The 20,765-nt window shown below is 39.1% G+C and overlaps 1 protein-coding gene and 1 non-coding gene across 2 annotated transcripts in view; both read left to right on the top strand.

The window, feature by feature from the left end:
• The window catches only part of PDHX (pyruvate dehydrogenase complex component X), a 72,969-nt gene that overhangs the window by 11,627 nt on the left and 40,577 nt on the right, over positions 1-20,765 (top strand). The window contains exon 2 of the mRNA XM_005690087.3: positions 8,658-8,738. Within this exon, the coding sequence (XP_005690144.1) occupies positions 8,658-8,738 (81 nt within the window). The remainder of the gene's footprint in view (positions 1-8,657; positions 8,739-20,765) is intronic.
• MIR1343 (microRNA 1343) lies at positions 18,863-18,943 on the top strand. Its single transcript, NR_129581.1, has one exon. It is a non-coding gene; the product is annotated as a microRNA 1343 (primary transcript).

The following is a 20,765-nucleotide window of genomic DNA, read 5'->3' as shown; positions in this document are numbered from 1 at the left end:
TGTGTGAGAGGAACCTGTGAATCTGTCTCTCCTTACCTGAATGAATTGTAAAGTAAGATATTGTCGTTTGTATTATGTGGGTGGGGGTCGCTTCAGTCATGTCCAACTCTTTGCGACCCTGTGGACTGTAGACCACCAGGCTCCTCTGTCCATGGGACTCTCCAGGCAGGAATACTGGAGTGGGTTGCCATGCCCTCCTCCAGGGGATCTTCCCAACCCAGAGATCAAACCCGTGGCTCTTGTGTCTCTGCATTGGCAGGCAGATTCTTTACCACTGACCACCTATGAAGCCCAGGACATCATCACATAGCCAACTGCATGCCTTCAGAGTTCATCCTCTTAACCATCTCTGTGCTGCCTATTAACTGGTAACATTTTTTGAGACTTAACTTTTTGCCAGGCCCCACTGTAATGACTTGACCTGTGTAACCTCATTTAAACCTATCTTATTAAATAATAGCTTATTTTAATACAGTAGTGCATGTGTATAGTTTAAATAGGCAAATGGTACTAAAAGGCTTATGGCAACACGGTGGATCTCTGACCCATCTTTTCCTACTCCTCCAGTCATCTTCCTCAGAAGCAACAAGTTTTGTCTCCTAACCGTCCTCTGGCATCTGCTCATCTCCCTATGTTATATATTATCTATGGATGACTTCTAATCAGTCATCCCCCTGTTTTCTCTCTCCCATTCTCCTAATGTAGTTACTTTTCAATTCTTAGTTAAATCTATATTTAATGTTGACACCAACCAAGTATGCTTAACTGAGAATTGTCATGTATCATCCCGTATTATGACTGTTACCTTTCTTACTTGACTGGCGTGTGAAATGAGTGCAGTCATGCTGTAGTTTGAGCATTTGTTGGCATTGCCTTTCTTTGGGATTGGAATGAAAACTGACCTTTTCCAGCCCTGTGGTCACTCCTGAGTTTTCCATATTTGCTTCTATATTGAATACAGCCCTTTCACAGCATCATCTTTTAGCATTTGAAATAGCTCAACTGGAATTCCGTCACCTCCACTAGCTTTGTTTGTAGTGATGCTTCCGAAGGCCCACTTGACTTCACATTCCAGGATGTCTGGCTCTAGGTGAATGATCGCATCATCGTGGTTATCTGGGTCGTGAAGATCTTTTTTGTATAGTTCTTCTGTACCTCTTCTTGATATCTTCTGCTTTCGTTAGGTCTGTACCATTTCTATCCTTTTTTGTACCCCTCTTTACATGAAATGTTCCCTTGGTATCTCTAATTTTCTTGAAGAGATAGATCTCTAGTCTTTCCTATTCTATTATTTTCCTCTATTTCTTTGCATTGATCACTGGAGAAGGCTTTCTTATCTCCATGCTATTCTTTGGAACTCTCCTTTCAAATGGATGTATCTTTCCTTTTCTCTCTTGCCTTTAGCTTCTCTTTTTTTCTTAGCTATTTGTAAGGCCTCATCAGGCAATCATTTAGCCTTTTTGCATTTCTTTTCTTGGGGATGGTCTTGCTCACTGCCTCATGTACAGTGTCACAAAACTCCTTCCATAGTTCTTCAAGCACTCTGTCTATCAGATCTAATCCCTTGAATCTATTTGTCATTTCCACTGTATAATCATAGGGATTTGATTTAGGTCGTGCCTGAATGGTCTGGTGGTTTTCCCTACTTTCTTCAGTATGAGTCTGAATTTGGCAATAAGGAGTTCATGATCTGAGCCACAGTCAGCTCCCAGTCTTGTTTTTGCTGACTATAGAGCTTCTCCATCTTTGGCTACAAAGAATATAATCTATCTGATTTCAGTAGTGACCATCTGGTGACATCCATGTGTAGAGTCTTCTCTTGTGTTGTTGGAAGAAGGTGTTTGCTATGACCAGTGCGCTCTCTTGGGAAAACTCTGTTAGCCTTTGAGCTGCTTCGTTTTGTACTCTAAGGCCAAATTTGCCTGTTACTCCAGGTATCAAAATCTTGACTTCCTCCTTTTGCATTCGAGTCCCCTATAATGAAAAGGACATCTTTTGGGGGTGTTAGTTCTAGAAGGTCTTGTAGGTCTTCATAGAACTGTTCAACTTCAGCTTCTTGCATTCCTGGTCGGAGTTATTGCAGTGATATTCAATAGCTATTGATCTATTTCAGCAGGGCTATTCAATAGCTATTGAGCTGTTTCAACGCTAGCAAAGTAATACTCAAAATTTTCCAAGCCAGGCTTCAAAAGTACATGAACCGTGAAATTCCAGATGTTCAAGCTGGATTTAGAAATGACAGAGGAACCAGAGATCAAATTGCCAACATCCGTTGGGTTATCGAAAAAGCAAGAGTTCCAGAAAACCATCTACTTCTGCTTTATTGACTATGCCAAAGCCTTTAGCTGAGTGGATCACAACAAACTGGAAAATTCTTAGAGATGGGAATACTAGACCTCCTGACCTGCCTCCTGAAAAATCTGTATGCAGGTCCAGAAGCAACAACTAGAACTGGACATGGAAGAACAGACTGGTTCCAAATCGGGAAAGGAGTACATAAAGGCTGTATATTGTCACCTTGCTTATTTAACTTATATGCAGAGTATATCATGCAAAATGCTGGGCTGGATAAAGCACAAGCTGGAATCAAGATTGCTGGGAGAAATATAAATAACCTCAGATATGTAGATGACACCACCCTTATGGCAGAAAGTGAAGAGGAAATAAAGAACCTCTTGATGAATGTGAAAGCGAAGAGTGAAAAAGTTGGCTTAAAACTCAATATTCAGAAAACTAAGAACCAGGAAGACATGGCATCCAGTCCCATCACTTCATGGCAAATAGATGGGGAAACAGTGGAAACAGTGAGAGACTTTACTTTCTTGTGCTCCAAAATCACTGCAGATGGTGACTATAGCCCATAAATTAAAAGATGCCTGCTCCTTGGAAGAAAAGCTATGACTAACCTAGACAGCATATTAAAAAGCAGAGACATTACTTTGACAACAAAGGTCTGTCTAGTCAAAGCTGTGCTTTTTCCAGTGGTCATGTATGGATGTAAGAGTTGGACTATAAAGAAAGCTGAGCGCCAAAGAATTGATGCTTTTGAACTGTGGTGTTGGAGAAGACTCTTGAGAGTCTCTTGAACTGCAAGGAGATCCAACCAGTCAATCCTAAAGGAAGTCAGTCCTGAATATTCATTGGAAGGATTGATGCTGAAGCTGAAACCCCAATACTTTGGCCACCTGATGCGAAGAACTGACTCATTTGAAAAGACCTTGATGCTGGGAAAGATTGAAGGTAGGAAGAGAAGGGGACGACAGGATGAGATGGTTAAATGGCATCACCAACTCGATGGACATGAGTTTGCGTGAGCTCTGGGAGTTGGTGATGGACAGGGAGGCCTGGCGTGCTGCATTCTATGCGGTCACAAAGAGTTGGACACTACTGAGCTACTTGGACTGCAAGGAGATCCAATCAGTTCATTCTGAAGGAATGCTAAAGCTGAAACTCTAGTACTTTGGCCACCTCATGCGAAGAGTTGACTCATTGGAAAAGACTCTGATGCTGGGAGGGATTGGGGGCAGGAGGAGAAGGGGGCAACCGAGGATGAGATGGCTGGATGGCATCACTGACTCGATGGACGTGAGTCTGAGTGAACTCCGGGAGATGGTGATGGACAGGGAGGCCTGGCGTGCTGCGATTCATGGGGTCGCAAAGAGTCGGACACGACTGAGCGACTGAACTGAACTGAGCTACTGAACTGACCTTTTCTGCTTTTTAAAAAAATCTTTCCCTTTAAACTTTTTTTCTTTAGTTTTTCTGTTTAACTTGCCTATTTGTCCGACACCATGTAATACCTACTTAACACAGTTTCTGGTATTGTCAGTCACATCAGCTGATGTCTCAGTTAATGTACTTTCGTAGTTTCTGTATTTCTCTAGGCGTGTAGGTTCAACCAGTCTCCCAAAGGTCTTCTCTTTTACTTCTACAGAGGAAACAACCTCCAGGCTTCTGTTGAAGGATGGTGATGTTACTCAGCACTTAAATAGCATTCACCCAAGTCTTCAAAGGGCCAGTGTTTCCAAAGGTCTCAGTACTGCCAGTTCTTGGACCTTTGGGAAATTCTCATATAAACCAGGTTGATTATCTCAGTTTTTTCCACTTGGGTGTAGCATTCAGCTTTCTTAGACTTTCTTGGTCAATCATTTGTCTTACTATCTACATTATTCACGTCTCTGCTTCCAGCAGTGTTGTTCTATTGTTCTTTCTTTTCTTCCTGTTTTTGTGAGTTTGTGTCTAAAAGTAACAAGAAACAAAGAAACCAAAAAGCGTATATAATAAAACCATCAACTAGAGACAGGTACTGTTGTCATTTTGGAGTGAATCCTTTTGGTCTTTGTGTACATGCAAGCTAAATAGGTAGAAATTGGATTATGCTGTGTGTGCGTGTGCGTGTGCGTGTGCGTGTGTGTGTGCGCGCGCGCACGCGTGCAGTCACTAAGTCGTGTCTGACTCTTTGCAGCCCCATGGCCTGCTGCACTGCTTCCCTGCCCTTTACTTAGGCCATGTGTGCTGTTTGAGGGACATCTTTCATGCTGGTTACTTCTGATACTATATTCAGACAAACTATTATGTTTTTTGTTGTTGCTCATTGACATTTTCAGTCTATTCTTATATCAAAATAAGTATTTGAACAAAGACCCATGTGACATCTTTACCTTTCTTTATTCAAAACTCCTGTGTTAATACTTTGTGCCCTGGTACTGATTTTGAAATTCCTTGTACTTCATATGGCCTTTTTTCATCCAGCCTGCAGGTGGCAGAATTGTTTTATCTAAGCAGAAATTTGAAGGGTTAATTTTATTTAATGAGTTCTTGCATTAGAAAGAGAAGTGATTAAATGAAAAGCTTTCTCTCTATTAGGAAATAAGCAAATTAAAGAACAGAGAGCTGTGCTAGTAAAGTACTGGGTAATTTATTTCTTCGATTTGTCGGTCTTCATGATTTCTGTGTTTGGATTATAGTCGCATTATGAAACAGAGCATGACCCTATGTAAATTGTGGAATTTCCTTAATTGTTAGAGTAATGGAGCTTAGATCTGCTTCATATTAGCCACAAAGCTATTTGTTCTGCCTTTGTATTTTAAGAGTTTGCTCATATTAATCTTTTTTTTAATCTAGAGACCTTTTAGAATTGATGTGTAGATCTTCACTTTAAAACTTTTTAATAGGTTTTGCTGATCTATGAGTATTTTAAAATTAAAGACATGCCTTAGAGAATAAGAAATTAGATTAATGCACTATATTTGAAGTTGAAAACTGAATTATGCTTTAGAAAGATCGGAAGATCAGATTTGAAGAAATAAGGAATTGTTTAGAAAATCTGCTATAGATTCAGTGAGTGATCGATTGCTCATATGCTCAAATGCCTGATGCAGGTAAAGCAGCAATATACTAAGAAAAAACGTTCTAAAAATAAAAAATATGTACTAAAAAATGACAGTGCCATTCTGTTGAGGCAGAAAATGAGACTAAAACAGTTGTGATGGATTGATGAGACTCTAAAATCAGTATATTTAAATGTAAACTGGAAATGTACATTACTCTAGTTACCTTAAAATATTTTAAGTATTGTCTTTAACTGCTATAGCAGGGCAGACTTATCAGCCAATATATATACTTTTTAGCTTGATAAAAAGAAACAACGCTAAAATGACTACAAGAGAGTTAGTCTTAACAAAATATGGGGTATTTTTTGAGTACTAATTGAAATAACCTGTATGACCAGGGGAATAAAAAACCACATTTCCTTTATTATTACTATAGTTGTGCCCAGTTATGAATAGGAACTGTAGTTGGTGCCCATTTCAGGGCCTCCTCAGTTTGCTAGGAGAAAGGCAGAATGTACTGCTATTGAAATGAGAGGGGAAGTGATATATAACTTCCAATGGAATTAAGCAATGTTATGTACAGGTTGAAATTCAAGGAGTCTAGAAAAGCCCATACTATCTTCAAAAGAATTGATGGCAGCTATCAGATATTAGTTATGTGCAGCCCTTCATTCAAAACTGGAATTATGACTATATAATTACCTTCCCACTGAAAAAAATATATTTGGAAAAGATGTGTATAATATTCAGGGAGAACGAGGATATACTAAAATGAAATATTCATTTTCATTAATAAATTAATACTTCCTTTTTAAAATGATTTTCTAGTGTGAGGGTCTGAGGATAGATAGATTGGTCAGATTAATCAGAAAACACATTGTACATTTTACTCTCCATAAGTCAGTATAATGAATCAGGAGATAGTACTGAATAATGGAGATGTCCAGAATGTCTTTGTTTTTTTGTCACCTTCATTTCAGAGAAGGATAATAATCTATTACAGAATTTTTATGTTTTATTGTCATTATTCAGAGAAGCAATTCCAATTCACCCATGAAGGGTGGCTGTATGAGGAATGATGTTTTTATTTTTAAAATATGAAAATTTTTGTGGTTCCTGATGTGGGAATTCATAAAATAATGTGAAATTTTCATAATAAAGTACTTAATGTCAGAAATAATGGGAAATGTGATAGTCTCATAGGTGAGAGATTATAATAGAGAATTGTAAAATAAAGACTAGTTGTATCATGGCACCTAGATCCAAGGTATAAAAATATGGAAGAGAGACTTTGTTCTGAGAAAATCGAGTTCGTGTTTGTCATACATCAGAATCTGGACATAGAATCGTTGCCGCTCATTTAGTTTGCCTTCTTGTATTGAAACTATATGATGTATAAATTTGCTATGTATGTGGTTGTGAAATATTCCATCTCATAATGTCAGGCTTGAACTTTTAATAGAGAGGGATTGTTAGGCTATTTGATTAGACACAGGAAGAATACTCACATTAGAATTTCTGAGTGAATAGGCTATAAATAACCGATGACTAATTAATTGATGGTCCATATTGGTAAGGATCATCAATTACTGATGAGTGGTAGTAGAGTGTAGGAGAGTACAGCCTGGAGAGTTAGGCAGAATTCAGATCCCTCGATCGGGGGCTATATTTTTCTCTTTGATGAAATGGGTGTGTTTACTTAGAATTTGGTTTGGACTCTATCACTGTCGGGGTATTATTACGAGTGATGATTCTACGTTTGTATCCTTATAGTTTAGTACCAGTTGAGAAAGAGGCAAAAAGTCAGACGAGTGGAGATCAGAGTTAACAGTTTTAATGCTGATGATTTTGTTCAATTGGAAAATGTGACTTAAGTCTGTGGCCTTCTACAGTCGGACTCCTCAGTACAGCCCCTGTGTAGACTTTGGCCTTTTGTTTGAGAGAGATAGTTTATGTATATAAACTTCACATCATGAGTAACTTCCCAGCACCCACTGGGCCTGCTCGCAGGAACGGAGAGGGTTGGACTTGCTCTCGCTGTGAAGGGCAGGTCCATTTATGCCTAGTGCACAGAAGAACTGCAGGGAAGATGCAGGCTCGCCATAGGCAGGCAGGTCTTACATTGAGGAGACTGAGGCAGCTGTATGTGTTCAGGTCCTTCTCCCAGTCCTTTAGAGGGGAGTGAAGGAAAAGTGCAGGGAGGACAGAAGCTTCCTTCCGGATATTTCAGAGATGGAACTCCTTTACCATGAAGCCATGGGAACTCCCCATTTGAAATTACATTAAAATTATTTGTTTCTCAAAGAAAATGTTTAACTGCATTTAATATTAGTATTAAATTTCCTTATTTCCAATCCCAAAACATCAATGGGGAGAAAAAGTACTGTTCTGCTCTTTTCCACATTTGAAATATGCTAGATGTGATATGTTTTGCTTTTTGATGTCAGAGAGTTAAATAATCTAAGAAGAGAATAAGTTTTGTGGAGGATTACAGGGAATGTAGTTTGTTACTGTGGCTGTTGCTAAAGAAGCACTGGAGTGGGCAACAGTTATTAGTATAAACTTCCTGTAAATTGTAATGTAACAACTGTGTGCTCTGGTCCTGGAAGGTGGAACTCTTGGGAAGCACATCTGGCAAATATATGAAGTGTTTTCTTTTTTGATACCTGAGGGAAAAGTAGCTCTGCTTTATTGAGAGGTCACCCTGGCTTGAGTCTATCTTTTGATCCTTAATCGAATTTTGGTATAGAACACAATCTCAGATTAATTTAATTACATAAATTCTCTTGCCAGATCATCCGCAACAAGGCAAACCTCTCCTTTTCACACTTAGCAGCAAGAACCCTTGATTCTTGAATAGTATGTAATGTTAATGAAAGTAAAAACACAACCAGTTTCTTAAAGTTTAATCTTGATTATTCTGTTGTAAATCTAATCTTAATTATTGTGTTGTAGGTTATCAGAAACCAGTTTATTTTCTTTTTATTTGCCTTTTCCTTTGGTTGTTTTACCTGTAAATATTTTTTTTGTAGTGACAAAAGGGGAAGGAGAAAAAGATGAAACATAAGTCAACTTTTTTTTTTTTAAATCTTGTAAGCACCTGGCTTGAAAATATGCATAGAGGACTTGGGGGAACGATGAAAATGGAATTGAAAATATTCTGGAAAAGATTACTGAACACTTAGTTTGAACAGTTGGGTGTCTTTCAGACTGGAATATTTTTTTCCCCAGATTGAATTTCATATTTATTTACTTGAACTTTTTGTTGATGCCTCATGAGGTGTATTACTTATTGTGTTTAATCTTTCCTTTGTTCAATTTCAGCTGATCCTATTAAGATACTCATGCCATCACTGTCTCCTACAATGGAAGAAGGGAACATTGTGAAATGGCTAAAAAAGGAGGGTAAGTAGTGCGTTACTAATACCGGTGTTATTTGATCATTTTTGTTTTTTCCTAATCTGCTGGTTTACACAGTACATGATATACATGAAATGATTGGTTCTTATGCTTGTTAACCTTTATTGTTTAAGTAAAAATTTCTTGTGGTAATGTAGCAAAGGTTTTATGGGGCTAGCCTGTATCTTTTCACAAGCAGAGAATGATCAGCTATTTTAAGGCTTTTTTTGCAAGTTTTAGTTCTTAACACTTCCTTTAGTTTCAGCATCATAAAATTGTCAATTCCCTAAAGTTAGTTTGTTACTTTATAATGACTCTGTGTATGTGTGTTTTCCTGTAGCCAGGCAATCTGATTACAAACTTCATTGGAAAGAACACATAAATAAAAATACTAAAAAAAATTTATAGAAGAGCAGCAGAGGAGAGTTGTAGATCTACGAGCTTTTGAAACATGTTATTAAGCTTTTGTAAGTAAAGCTGTGGTATTGGTGCATAGAAAGACATACTACTAGAACTGAATAGAAAATGAGGAAATAGACACAGATGCACACCATTGTTTAGTGTTTAAATAGTGAAGGAAGGTGATACTACATTTTGTCCTTGCACTGTGCCAGGGATAAATTACAAATGTCTCAGTCACTTAATATACAAAAATGAAACCGGACTAAGTACTAGGGAAAAAAAGCTGGTGAATTCCTCTGGAAATAGATAATTACCCTAACTACAACTCAAACTCCAGATGCAATAAAGGAGCTACAGATAATTTGATAGTAAAAATAATAACTGTAGTATAGCTGAAAACATAATAAATAGAGTCAAAAAGTGACAAATTGGAGAAGGGTGTTGCAGTTTTTAACCACAGAGGGTTAAGATTTCTAAAAAGTACAGAATAAGAAAACTGTCAACTTAGCAAGAAAATGGGCAAGATATAGGAGTAGATGATTTGCAGAAAAGGAACTACAAATTGCCTTTAAACACCTGAAAAGCTACTTAATATTTTGTACTAATAAATACACAAACTAATGCTACACTGATTTATTATTTCTTACCAATCACTTTAATAGAAATTTAAAAGTTTGATAAGTTATCCTGTTGATGAGACTAGAGGGAATGGGAGGAGGCAGGCACTCTCAAACACTGACGGAGGATAATGCAAAATGGTATAAGCTCTTGTTCAGCTGCTCAGTCATGTCTGACTCTTTGCAACCCCCATGGACTGCAGCATGCCAGGCTTCCCTGTCCTTCTCTGTCTCCTGGAGTTTGCTCAAACTCATGTCCATTAAGTCAATGATGCTAGGGAAGAAAATTTGTCAGTACCTAGAAAAATTACATTTATATTTACCCTTTGGCCAGGCAGTTCTATTTCTAGGGATCCTATCTCAAGGCAAAAATAAGAAAAGACTCACATGTGAGGTGATTTATTACAGCAGTGTTTGTAATAGCAAAAGGTGGAAACAGTCCAGCGGTGGTCAACACAGTTTGATGAATAACGTAGACTGTAGCCACAGCTGTAAGAGGAATGAAGAGTATCTCTGATACTATTGTAGCTTGATCTTCAGGGCAGAAAAGCAAGGTGGAAACTGGTAGATACAGTATGTATTATTCACAAAAAAAAGAGATAGGAGTACTAATATTTGGAAATTTTAAAACAAAAAAAATTAATTAAAAAGGGGTTATCTGTAGTGCAGTTGAGGAAACAGTGTAGTGAGTGGAGGGAGTAGAAGCTAGATTTCTCTGAATGTATCTTGTTTGTCTCCTTAACTTTAGAACACATACATATTTTGCATAATTTTAACACAATTTAATTTTAAAAGACTCCTAACCGTGGAAACCAGATGAAGCAGAAGGGCCTAATTATATACTGACTAACTGATACAACACCCGTGCAGAGAGGGGCTATTTCAAATGTCAGTAAACTTGACTGTATATACCTGCTAAATTGTAACTGAAAGACAATGACATCTCTAAAAATATTAACCGTTTAGAGTAATTGTATTATAGTGGTTATGTTGGTTGTCTTTGTTACTCTAAGGTTTTTTAAAATGTGTTTTATGGGATAAAGCAGATGAGTGATTAAGCTGGTATTATTGGGAACCCAGCCTTTGGATGAGTTTTAAAGGAAAACTTATGAAAGATAGCTAGGGTTAAGGACAGATCCTGTGATGGTTAATTTTATAGCTCTTTTCCGTGGCAGGGCCTGGAAAAACAACAAACCTGCTAGTGATGAGCACCCCTAACAATGAGACTATAGTCTCTAAATGCCATTTCCTGCTGAAGTTAACCAGAGCTTCTTGGAAAATAGCTTGCTTCCAGGTCTGTGGCAGGCAGTGTACAAGATGGAATGTGAAAGTGAAAGTCGCTCAGTCATGTCTGACTCTTATGGCCTCATGGACTGTATAGTCCATGGAATTCTCCAGGCCAGAATACTAGAGTTCTCTTCTCCAGGGGATCTTCCCAACCCAGGGATTGAACCCAGGTCTCCCGCATAGCAGGCAGATTCTTTACCAGCTGAGCCACCAGGAAAGCCCAGGAATGCTGGAGTGAGTAGCCTATCCCTTCTCCAGTGAATCTTCCCTACCCAGGAATCGAATTGGGGTTTCCTGCTTGAACATATTGTCAATTTAGAAAGCAAAGCAGTTATCAAAAACTCCTGAAAGTGAAGTCACTCAGTCATCTCTGACTCTTTGCCACCCCATGGACTGTAACCTACCAGGCTCCTCTGTCCATGGGATTTTCCAGGGAAGAATACTGGGGTGGGTTACCGTTTCCTTCTTCAGGGGATCTTCCAGACCCAGGGATCGAACCTGGTTCTCCTACGCTGCAGACAGACTCTTTACTCTCTGAGCTACTGGGGAAACCTGTCAAGCTAAATTCCCCCAAAACTCCTGAGGGCATCTTAATGGACTCAGGACTCAAAAATGGGCCAATTTGAGAATCAGTAAGAATAGTATCTATGGTATATTTTGAAACACATTAAATATATTTGAATTCAAAGCTTTCAGTAATTCTCCTTTAGGGAATACCAGTAAAGTAACTCGTTTTGAAAACTGACGATGAATGGAAAGACTCAAGTACTGTCCTTGCCTTTCTTCTATGAATTGTAGCTCAGAATAACCATGTGCCAAGAAATTTCTAATTAGTGGCATATTTCCCAATTCTTAAAAGATGGAGGAATGATAGAATGTCACCGTGTCACAATTTTGCAAACTCTAATGAATTAAGGGATATTGCCGGTGACCATCAATGCTCTGCTGTTATCACAAAAAGAGAGAAAACCAGCTAGTACACCCCACCAGCTATAAGATTGTCTTGCCAGAAACTTGAGCCAAATGTGATCAAGCTTATAGTTGTAACACCAATTTCCAGGAGATATAGAGGATGTATTCAGTGACACCATGAGGAATGTGTCGGCATAATCCAGTTCCAATGCAGGGACCTTATTTTGTTTATGATTCAAGTAACTAAAACATTTGGGGACATTTGAAAATTACATGTTTAATGAGATTAAGGCATGAATCATTTTAGAGGTTTAATGATACTGTGATAATCATTTAAAAAAGTTTATCTCTAAGAGATATGAGTTGAAATACTTATGTATGAAATGACAGTATGTCTGGCATTAACTTCAAAATACCTCTGGTGGGAGGATGGGCAAAGTTGTTCATGAGTCAACTGACGGTTGTAAAAGTTTCTAAGCTGGTTTATTAACTCTCTTTATCACTTCTGAGATTTTTGTGCTAATCTTTTCTAAAGTTGTGCAGTCTGTAGCCTTTGGGATATAACTTGGAGTGAGAAACTACTCTTTCCTCAGTTTTTTATAAGTTCAATGTGAATTTTGAATCTTGTTAGTAAGACAGTATTTGTTATCATAGTACCTAAGCTGTATGAATCTCTTACTTGTATAGAAACCATTTTGCCAGGTTTTTTAGAATGTGTTTACTGAAGTAACATTGGTTTATAGCACTGTGTATTTCATGTGCACACACTCAGATTTCTTCTCTGCGTGCTGCGCTATGCTTACCACCAAAACCTTACGTCTCCATCTGGCACCACGTGGGCGATCCTCTTTACCCATCTTGTCCTCTCCGCCTTCCCCTCCCCTTTCCCCTGATTACTGGGTAACCACTATTCTGTTGGCTGTGGCTCCATGTTTGTTTTGATTTGTTGATTCTTTGTTTTCTTTGTTATATTCTTTGTATGAGTGAAATCATATTTGTCTTTCTTTGCATTATTTCATTTAGCATAATACCCTCAAGGTCCCTCATCCTTGCTGTTGCAAATAGCAAACTTTTCCTCTTTTTTTATAACTGAGTAGTATTCCATTAAATAATGTATTTATGTATATATCTCACATCTTTATCCATTTATCTGTTGATGATCACATAGGTTGTTTTTATACAACTTAAGTATTACAGTAATTCTTGTAAATAATTATTTTGCCAGATTTTAAATACTTAGTATGGTGCTTAAAAAGATGAGACTGAGTATATGGAGGCCAAAGAGATGAGGATGCTTCAGTGCTCATGGTACAGAAGAACAGAGGAAACGTTACTGTGGAGGAAGTTGGAGGAGGAGATTTTTATTCTCCTGGCCGCTGGCTTCCTTCCCTTTCGTTTCTGTTGTCGTTGCCATGTACCGGACACTGACTGTGGAGTGGCTTCTTTAGCCATCTCCCTGCGCTTCACTCCTCCTGCAGATGCTGAACTTTTGGAGAGTTGAGTTTCCATTAAGGTTTGTTGAACAGATGTAGAGAGATATTGACCATATGAGTTCCCCATAGCCATTATTATGCCTCGGATTGAGAAATGTTAAGCCAAGCATTAAACATGTAAAGAGAAGAGGAAAGAGTGAGCTGAGAATGAAGGACATGGTCTGGGAGGACTGACCCCAGAGGGTAGCCCTGAAAGGACTTCTGGGGTCTCTATGTGATTCAGTGGGCACAGATGTCATCCTGACAAATGCTGGTACTGAATGGTCCAGCCTAGTGTTTACCAAGTGGTATAGAGAGAGTTTAGGCAGTAGGCAGGAGTTCAGAGTATGACAGGGCTGTGCTGTGATTCTGGGAAATGAGCCATTCATGGCAGTGACGACAAGTGTTGGGGTTGGGAAGAAGGCTGCAAGTGGAAGTACAAGCTTGGAAGTACGAGGGAAAAACACCCAGTTCTTGTGGGTAAGAGGCAGGACCTTGATGCTAGAAAGGCAATAAGACAAGTGATAGAATGGGCCTTGCAGGAAGAGTTTGGATCTGTGGACTGGGCCAGTATAGGAGATGGGAGGTGTGACACAAGGAGGCTCTTTTGTGACCCCATGGACTGTAGCCTGCTAGGCTCCGCTGTCCATGAGATTTCCCGTGCAAGCCTACTGGAGTGGATTGCCAGTTCCTTCTCGAGGGCATCTTCCCAACCCAGCAGTAGAACCCAGGTCTCCTGCATTGCAGGCAAATTCCTTACCACCTAGCCACCTGGGAAGCTCTCTAAAGCCGTATGCTTTACAGACAAATATATTTGTTTGACTTGGAATTTAAAATGCCTATTCTGTTGAAAATGTTCTCTCATAGGCCTCTTCTCGTGAGGCTTTGGGGGTACAGATTTGTAGTATTTGCATTTTCTGGGAATGCGCAAGTAGGGGTGAAGCAGTCCTGGGCTGATAATCTTCCTGGGTTACTTGGCAGATGCCATTATTATGGAAAACATAGTCTCTAAGCCAGTTCACACAAGATTCCGAGATAAAGTCCCACTTTAGCCACAAATTCACAATTCCATACTTAGTAATTGACATGGAAGCTGCCTTTTAGGAGCAAAAGTTATTAGACATAACAAACAGCAGAATTAGACCTCCAAGAACTTCAGTTAATTGGAATTACTGCATATATCAAAACATACGTTTGAAATGATAAAACGTTTAAGAGAAGGAATTGAAACTATGTAAAAAGACAAACACAATCCAGACAGATTTGAAAAGGACAAGTAGAACTTCTAGGAATGAAAAATATTGTCTCCAAAATTAGAAAATATAAAACTCAGATTTGGGTTAAAGTGTAGATGCGACTGACCAAAGTTTTCGTGAAGTCCAACCTGAGAAAATTAGTCTGCATGCAGCAGTGAGATAGAGCAGTAGAAAATATAAAAGAGAAGCTGAGACCTGAAGAATAGAATGAGAATCCTATACTAACCCAATAGGAAGAATTCTGCAAGGACAAAAAGAGAGAATGAGGAAGAGGTAATAACAACAACAACAAAAACTGACAGAGACTTTTCTAGAATTTGAGAAAGACAAATGTCATATAAATGAAAGAACCAGTGCTTCATTAGGAAGCATTGTGAGCCATTGGCTCTGCAGGGTTGCTGCCACCTTTTAAAATAATTATCAGTATCTAAGAAAGTTCCACCTTTATTAATAATGCAGTCAGTTGGAATCTATTTTTAAGTTTCTTTTTTCCTGATGAATTACAGAGCTTTGGCTATTTCCATATTCAGCATGACAGAGTGTTGGTGTCATTAAATAATGATTCAGACACAGACCAGCCTTTTAAGATTATTATAAAAAGATTAAATTTCTTCACACTTTGAGACCTGAGAGGCAAGTATTAATAGATAAGAGGGTTCTTTGGACCACATTTATCTCTTGGTCTTTCAGCTCACGGGCAGTCTGATAAGTTATTCACAGCCATTAGAATATGGTGAGTATGATGAAGAGCCAGGAGACAAATGGTTTCGTCATTCTGTTCTTTTTAAATTTTGATTACACGTGCTGTTTTCATATAGGACAAGCCAGGATGTACTTGAAGCCCTTGGAGGCTGTTTCCTTGATGGTTGCTTTTAAAATTCTGTGTTCTACCAACTGAGGAGAAATGTTTACCAGTATACATAAGTAATAGAGAGAAGTAAATCCTTGGTTCTCCATAATCCACTGGCTTCTTGTTTAAGGTCATCACCTTTATGAATTTTTTTGGTGTGTGTGAGCATAATTTAGTTCTTTCTGTATTGTACACATGGGTAGGGTTATATATGGCTTAGTGTGTTTAGTGCTTGATACACGACTTGGTTCTATCATTATGTGTTAGAAACATTTACATTCTATAAGAAAACTTTTTATGTACTTCTTATCTCACTAGCTACATTTAAAAAAATTTTTTATCTTGAGATCTTTATTGTATGGTTACTGTTTAAAACACTTGAGTTTAAACTTTCAGATATTTAAGAGGATTGAAATTTTTTTCATGAAAAAGAACAATGTATCTAATTTTGAATCTAATTTATTTTTAAGCTGAGGCTAATGATCTGATAACCTTTGGTGGATCGCAGTTGGGTCTTACAAACTAACATTTCTTGAAAATAGGAGACTGTAATTTACAACTGTTAATGTGTGTGGTGGGGGGAGGCAGGGTAAGCCAAGCCAAGAGTGGTATGGAAAATACTCTGGCCTGGATTTGTCCTTTGGGGTTCCCACTGTGCCGTGAGATATCTGGGAGTGAGTTGAACTAGATGATAGCTAAGATACATCCTTGACTTCAGAATTCTGTGATAACTCAGTTTCCTTTTCTTTTTTGAAGTCATAGTGTTTCATAACCTCCTCAGGAATCTCCTGAGTATCATCTGAAATCTGCCTCATACATGGAGGGTAGGGAGAAATGGAAGAAAGAGGCTCCAGTTTGATAACGTGACAAGTTTAATAAGCTAGGGGACTTTCACGAGAGGCCACAGGCCAGGTTGAACCCCGCACCACCAGCTAGAATCTTAAAAGTATACAGAGGCCTACGCTGGGCTCAGTCACATACACTGTCCAGGTGATCTCAGCACCAGAATTCTATCTCATGGCTATGTCTGTGGGCAGCTTCTAGGGCTGGGAAGGCAAGCAGAGTGCACATTTCACAGGGAGTGGGTGAGGGACTTCCATTCGCTCTTGTACAGCCAAGTGGTCACAGCTCCTGATAGCCATGATCATCACATGGAAACATGTAATAATACCGCATATAAATTATTCCCATCTTTGTTGATCTAATGAGTGTTAGAAAAGTAGTGTTACAATGAATATTACAATACTTAATTTCAGTCTGAGGATTAAGTACTGAATATGCATCATTAAGTTAGTAGAGAAAACAGTTCAAAAATGCTAGGTAACATGTACAATTTCAAAATCTACTGAAAGGTGAATTGTACTACAATTCCACATTTTTATTTCAAGCTTGTTATTTGATGGGGGAAGTGTGTATCAGATATTTTTATTTAAAGTGTATATAGATTATTTTTTCATCAATTTAAAGGTCAAATCATGGGGTCGCAAAGAGCTGGACATGACTGAACGGAACTAAACTGGAAGGTCAAATCTGTTAAAACAACCAAAAGGAAGAAAATATTCTTGTTCCCTCCTATTGTGAGAGCATATTTAAGAGTATGAAAAACATTGTTTTCTTTCTTGAGATATTTAAGAGCATATCCTGAAACACTGGAACAAAACTAGGCTGAGATACTAACAATTTTGTGCAGTACTTGGCCACATCTGGAACCCACGTGGAACTTGCATTATCAGCCACGTTACTGCTGCCACGCTTGGGGTTTGTTATCTGTCAGAAACTGTCATTTTATGTGGGCTTTGCTTCTGTCATGTGACTGGGAATCTTGAATATGTCAAACAAGTTTTGAGCAAACCTTAGACTGTACCTAACTAATATAGTGTATAGAATTCAGAAATAAAACTGTCTTGGACGAGTTGATCACTGAATCGTTATTACCAGTTGCTACTGGAAAGTTAAATGGGTCTCTGGCTTTTATTGTAGATGGCTTCGGTTTCTGTTTTTTTCTGGGGATTTGTATACATGTTTGGATGCTAAAATGGAAAAAATTTTAAATGTGTGTTTCACACATAACTTCAGTGTTGTTTCAGTATACTACTATTTTAACAGCTTTTGAGGTATAATATACACACTGTAGTCTTCACCTATTTTAAATACAGAATTCAGTGATTTTTAGTGAATATATAGAGTTCTGAAACTGTCATCAAAATCCAGTTTTAGAACATTTCTATCACCTCCAAAAACATCCCTAATGCTTGATTACAGTTACTTCTTTCTCTTATCACTATCTTGATCTGCTTTTGTCTCTAAAAATTTGCCTTCTCTGGGCATTTAGTGTGAATAGAATCATGTTTTATGAAGCCTTTTGTGACTGGCTTCTTTGATTTATCATGATTTTGCGGTTCATCCATGTTGTAGCCTGTATCAGCAATTCATTCCTTTTATTGCTGAATCACCTGTCATCATTATGAAGAGCATTTCACATGTATTGTTAGTATTTCTACTATGTCAGAATTCTAGAGTTGGTGAGTGGAATTACAGATTATGTTATTCAGCAGAGCTTTCTGTGGAGATGGACGGGTTCTGTGTCTGCAGTGCCCAGTGTAATAGGCACTAGCCACGTGTGTGATGGGCACTGCAGTAAAAATGTGAGAGCCAGAGGGATGTAAGGGTGGTCAGCTTTGCCTAGCAGTTTCCTTCTCAAACAACTACTCATGCCTTCAGCCCTCAGAGTAGGACTTCAGATGGCCTAGGAGCTGAGTTGCCTGGGCCCTGGGGCATACAAACGGTATCTTTTCCTGTGTGGTGGGAAGAGTTGGCAAATCCTGACTAGGCTCCCCTTCTCTATCCTCCTAGGCTGGACTGGATGGGACTTCTTGGCCTGCTTGTTTAGTCTTCTTCCTCAGTCAGCCTAGAAACTTCTTGAAGCAGGTCTATCTCCTTATTATTTACCATCAGGCCTTGGGCAGTATCATTCATCTAGGGCAGCTAGTAAATATTTGTGTTGATAAACAGTTATTTTTGCCTCTCATCATAGTTGTCATCCTGGTTCAGTTTAACACCAAGAGGAGGTGTTTTCTTTCATGTTCACGTAGATGTGACTTACTTGGTCTCCCGCCGCTACCACCACACACACCTTCTAAGTAAAGGCTTTAATTCTTCACATTCGGCAGAACAGAATTATTTTGCGAAAGTCATAGAATGTGCTTAGTTGATACGGATCACCACTAACTGTCTGGTCTGGACACACCCAGAATCTGAAAGAGAAAGGGACGCCTGCCTGCGTGTACTCCAGTCCTCAGCCGCCCGCCGGGACAAAGGCTCAGCATGATGACGATGCTGGCTTCGGTGCTGGGGAGCGGCCCCCGGGCGGGCCTCTGCTCTGGCCCCTCCTGGGGCCCGCACTCTCGCTCCGGGCTCGCTCCACCTCGGCTGCTGACCCGCACCGCGAGGCGATGGCGCAGGGACACGCGGGAACACGGTGAGGCCACGGCTCCTTCTGCAGCCAGGCAGCCCTCATCCTCGCCGTCTGTCGCCTCGCGCCGGCCCTGATGCTCTGTACCAGCCTCTCAAGCTTCTCCTCTAGACTCTGTTGTGTTTACACCCCGTGCTAACTGATGAATGCCTTATGTACTAAACGAGTGTTGAATTATCTGTCTGAAATGATAAGAGTATGCACGCAGTAGGGAACTAGAATGAATCTTGGTTCTCAATGGTCATTCATAACATATCTAACTTCTTAATCTAAAGATGTTGTGAAGTGCTTTTGAAGAGGTATGTGAAGAGTTAACACTGGCAGTTTCATGACTTTTTTTCCCTAATGGCTGTACATTCGAAATCTTCCTTGAGTCAGAGAGAGATTAATAAGTAACTTGGTCAAAATTACCAACCAGGAAGTGTCAGGGCTTGGAATAAACCTGTGTCTGTGTTGGAAGAGCTCTTTGTAACTCCTGTGCCTTGCAGGCTGTCCAAGTTATAGCACTAAATTGTTGACCAAGGCTGAAACAGTATATTTGGAATCCTCATGGCTCAAAATTTTTCTTTGGCGTTCACTATATCTTTGATTATTGATGTGTATGTAGAACCTTAGTTGTGTGATATTAGGGTTAATTGCTATGCCTTACATAATAATACAGTGTTTTAAACCTTGCTGTGGTTTCTGGGGAAAGTTCACCACATAATTAGATGCTTCTCTCGGTTTCTTTACATTTTATCTCCCTTTCATGACTCTCATATAACTAATATGTATGTCTGTTTTTTGTGAATGGGTGTACATTTAATTAAAAGAAGGAGACAGGATACATGAGTTTTTAAATGTCAGAAACATGCTACAAATCAAATGTAGAACTGAAAGAAACGCTTCAGCTTTGTTTAAAGGACAGTTTGATGTATACCTTATAAGGAAATGAGAATTTGTGATATTACTTCAGTTTTTTCCTGAAATGTTTTAATCTCACACTCATTATGTATGAGGCACTACCTGGAGTCCTGGGGAATGAGGCAGAGTATGAAACACCTGAGGTGCATCCTATTCCTATTGTGAAGTTCATAGTTTGGTAAATAGAGGAAAACCCATTTTTAAAAAATGATAGCAGGAGCATAACATTTCATGGAGAAGGCAATGGCACCCCACTCCAGTACTCTTGCCTGGAAAATCCCATGGGCGGAGGGGCCTGGTAGGCTGCAGTCCATGGGGTCGCTAAGAGTAGGACACGACTGAGCAACTTCACTTTCACACATTAGAGAAGGAGATGGCAACCCACTCCAGTGTTCTTGCCTGGAGAATCCCAGGGATGGGGGCGCCTGGTGGGCTGCCGTCTATGGGGTCGCACAGAGTCGGACATGACTGAAGTGACTTAGCAGCAGCAGCAACATTTCATAGTGCAACTTGTGATTAATTACAACTACTCTAGGGATTCAGGAATAGGAACAAAATGATCTGGGTTGATCTATGGCTGAGATACAATTTGTGAACGATTTTCAAAGGGTGTTTGGAATTTGAAATAGGCAAGCACAAATGACAAAACACTATTTTATAGTTTTCCTTTGGGCAGAATTTCTTCCCTAGGTGTCTAAAAGAAGGATTTAGGTGCTAGGTTGCCTCTTTCAGTTGTTTTTTCCACGGTTACAACAGAAACGTATTAGGATGTGATTCCTTTCCGTTCGCAATGTAGCCTGTCCTAAACTACCCTGAAATGTGTCAGATAAAGAAGTAATGTGAGATTGTATAATCTGGCACA

Source organism: Capra hircus, chromosome 15 (genome assembly GCF_001704415.2).
Source record: "Capra hircus breed San Clemente chromosome 15, ASM170441v1, whole genome shotgun sequence".
Taxonomy (NCBI): domain Eukaryota; kingdom Metazoa; phylum Chordata; class Mammalia; order Artiodactyla; family Bovidae; genus Capra; species Capra hircus.
The sequence above is the reverse complement of the archived record's forward strand: the minus strand, read 5'-3'. Positions and strand labels throughout refer to the sequence as shown.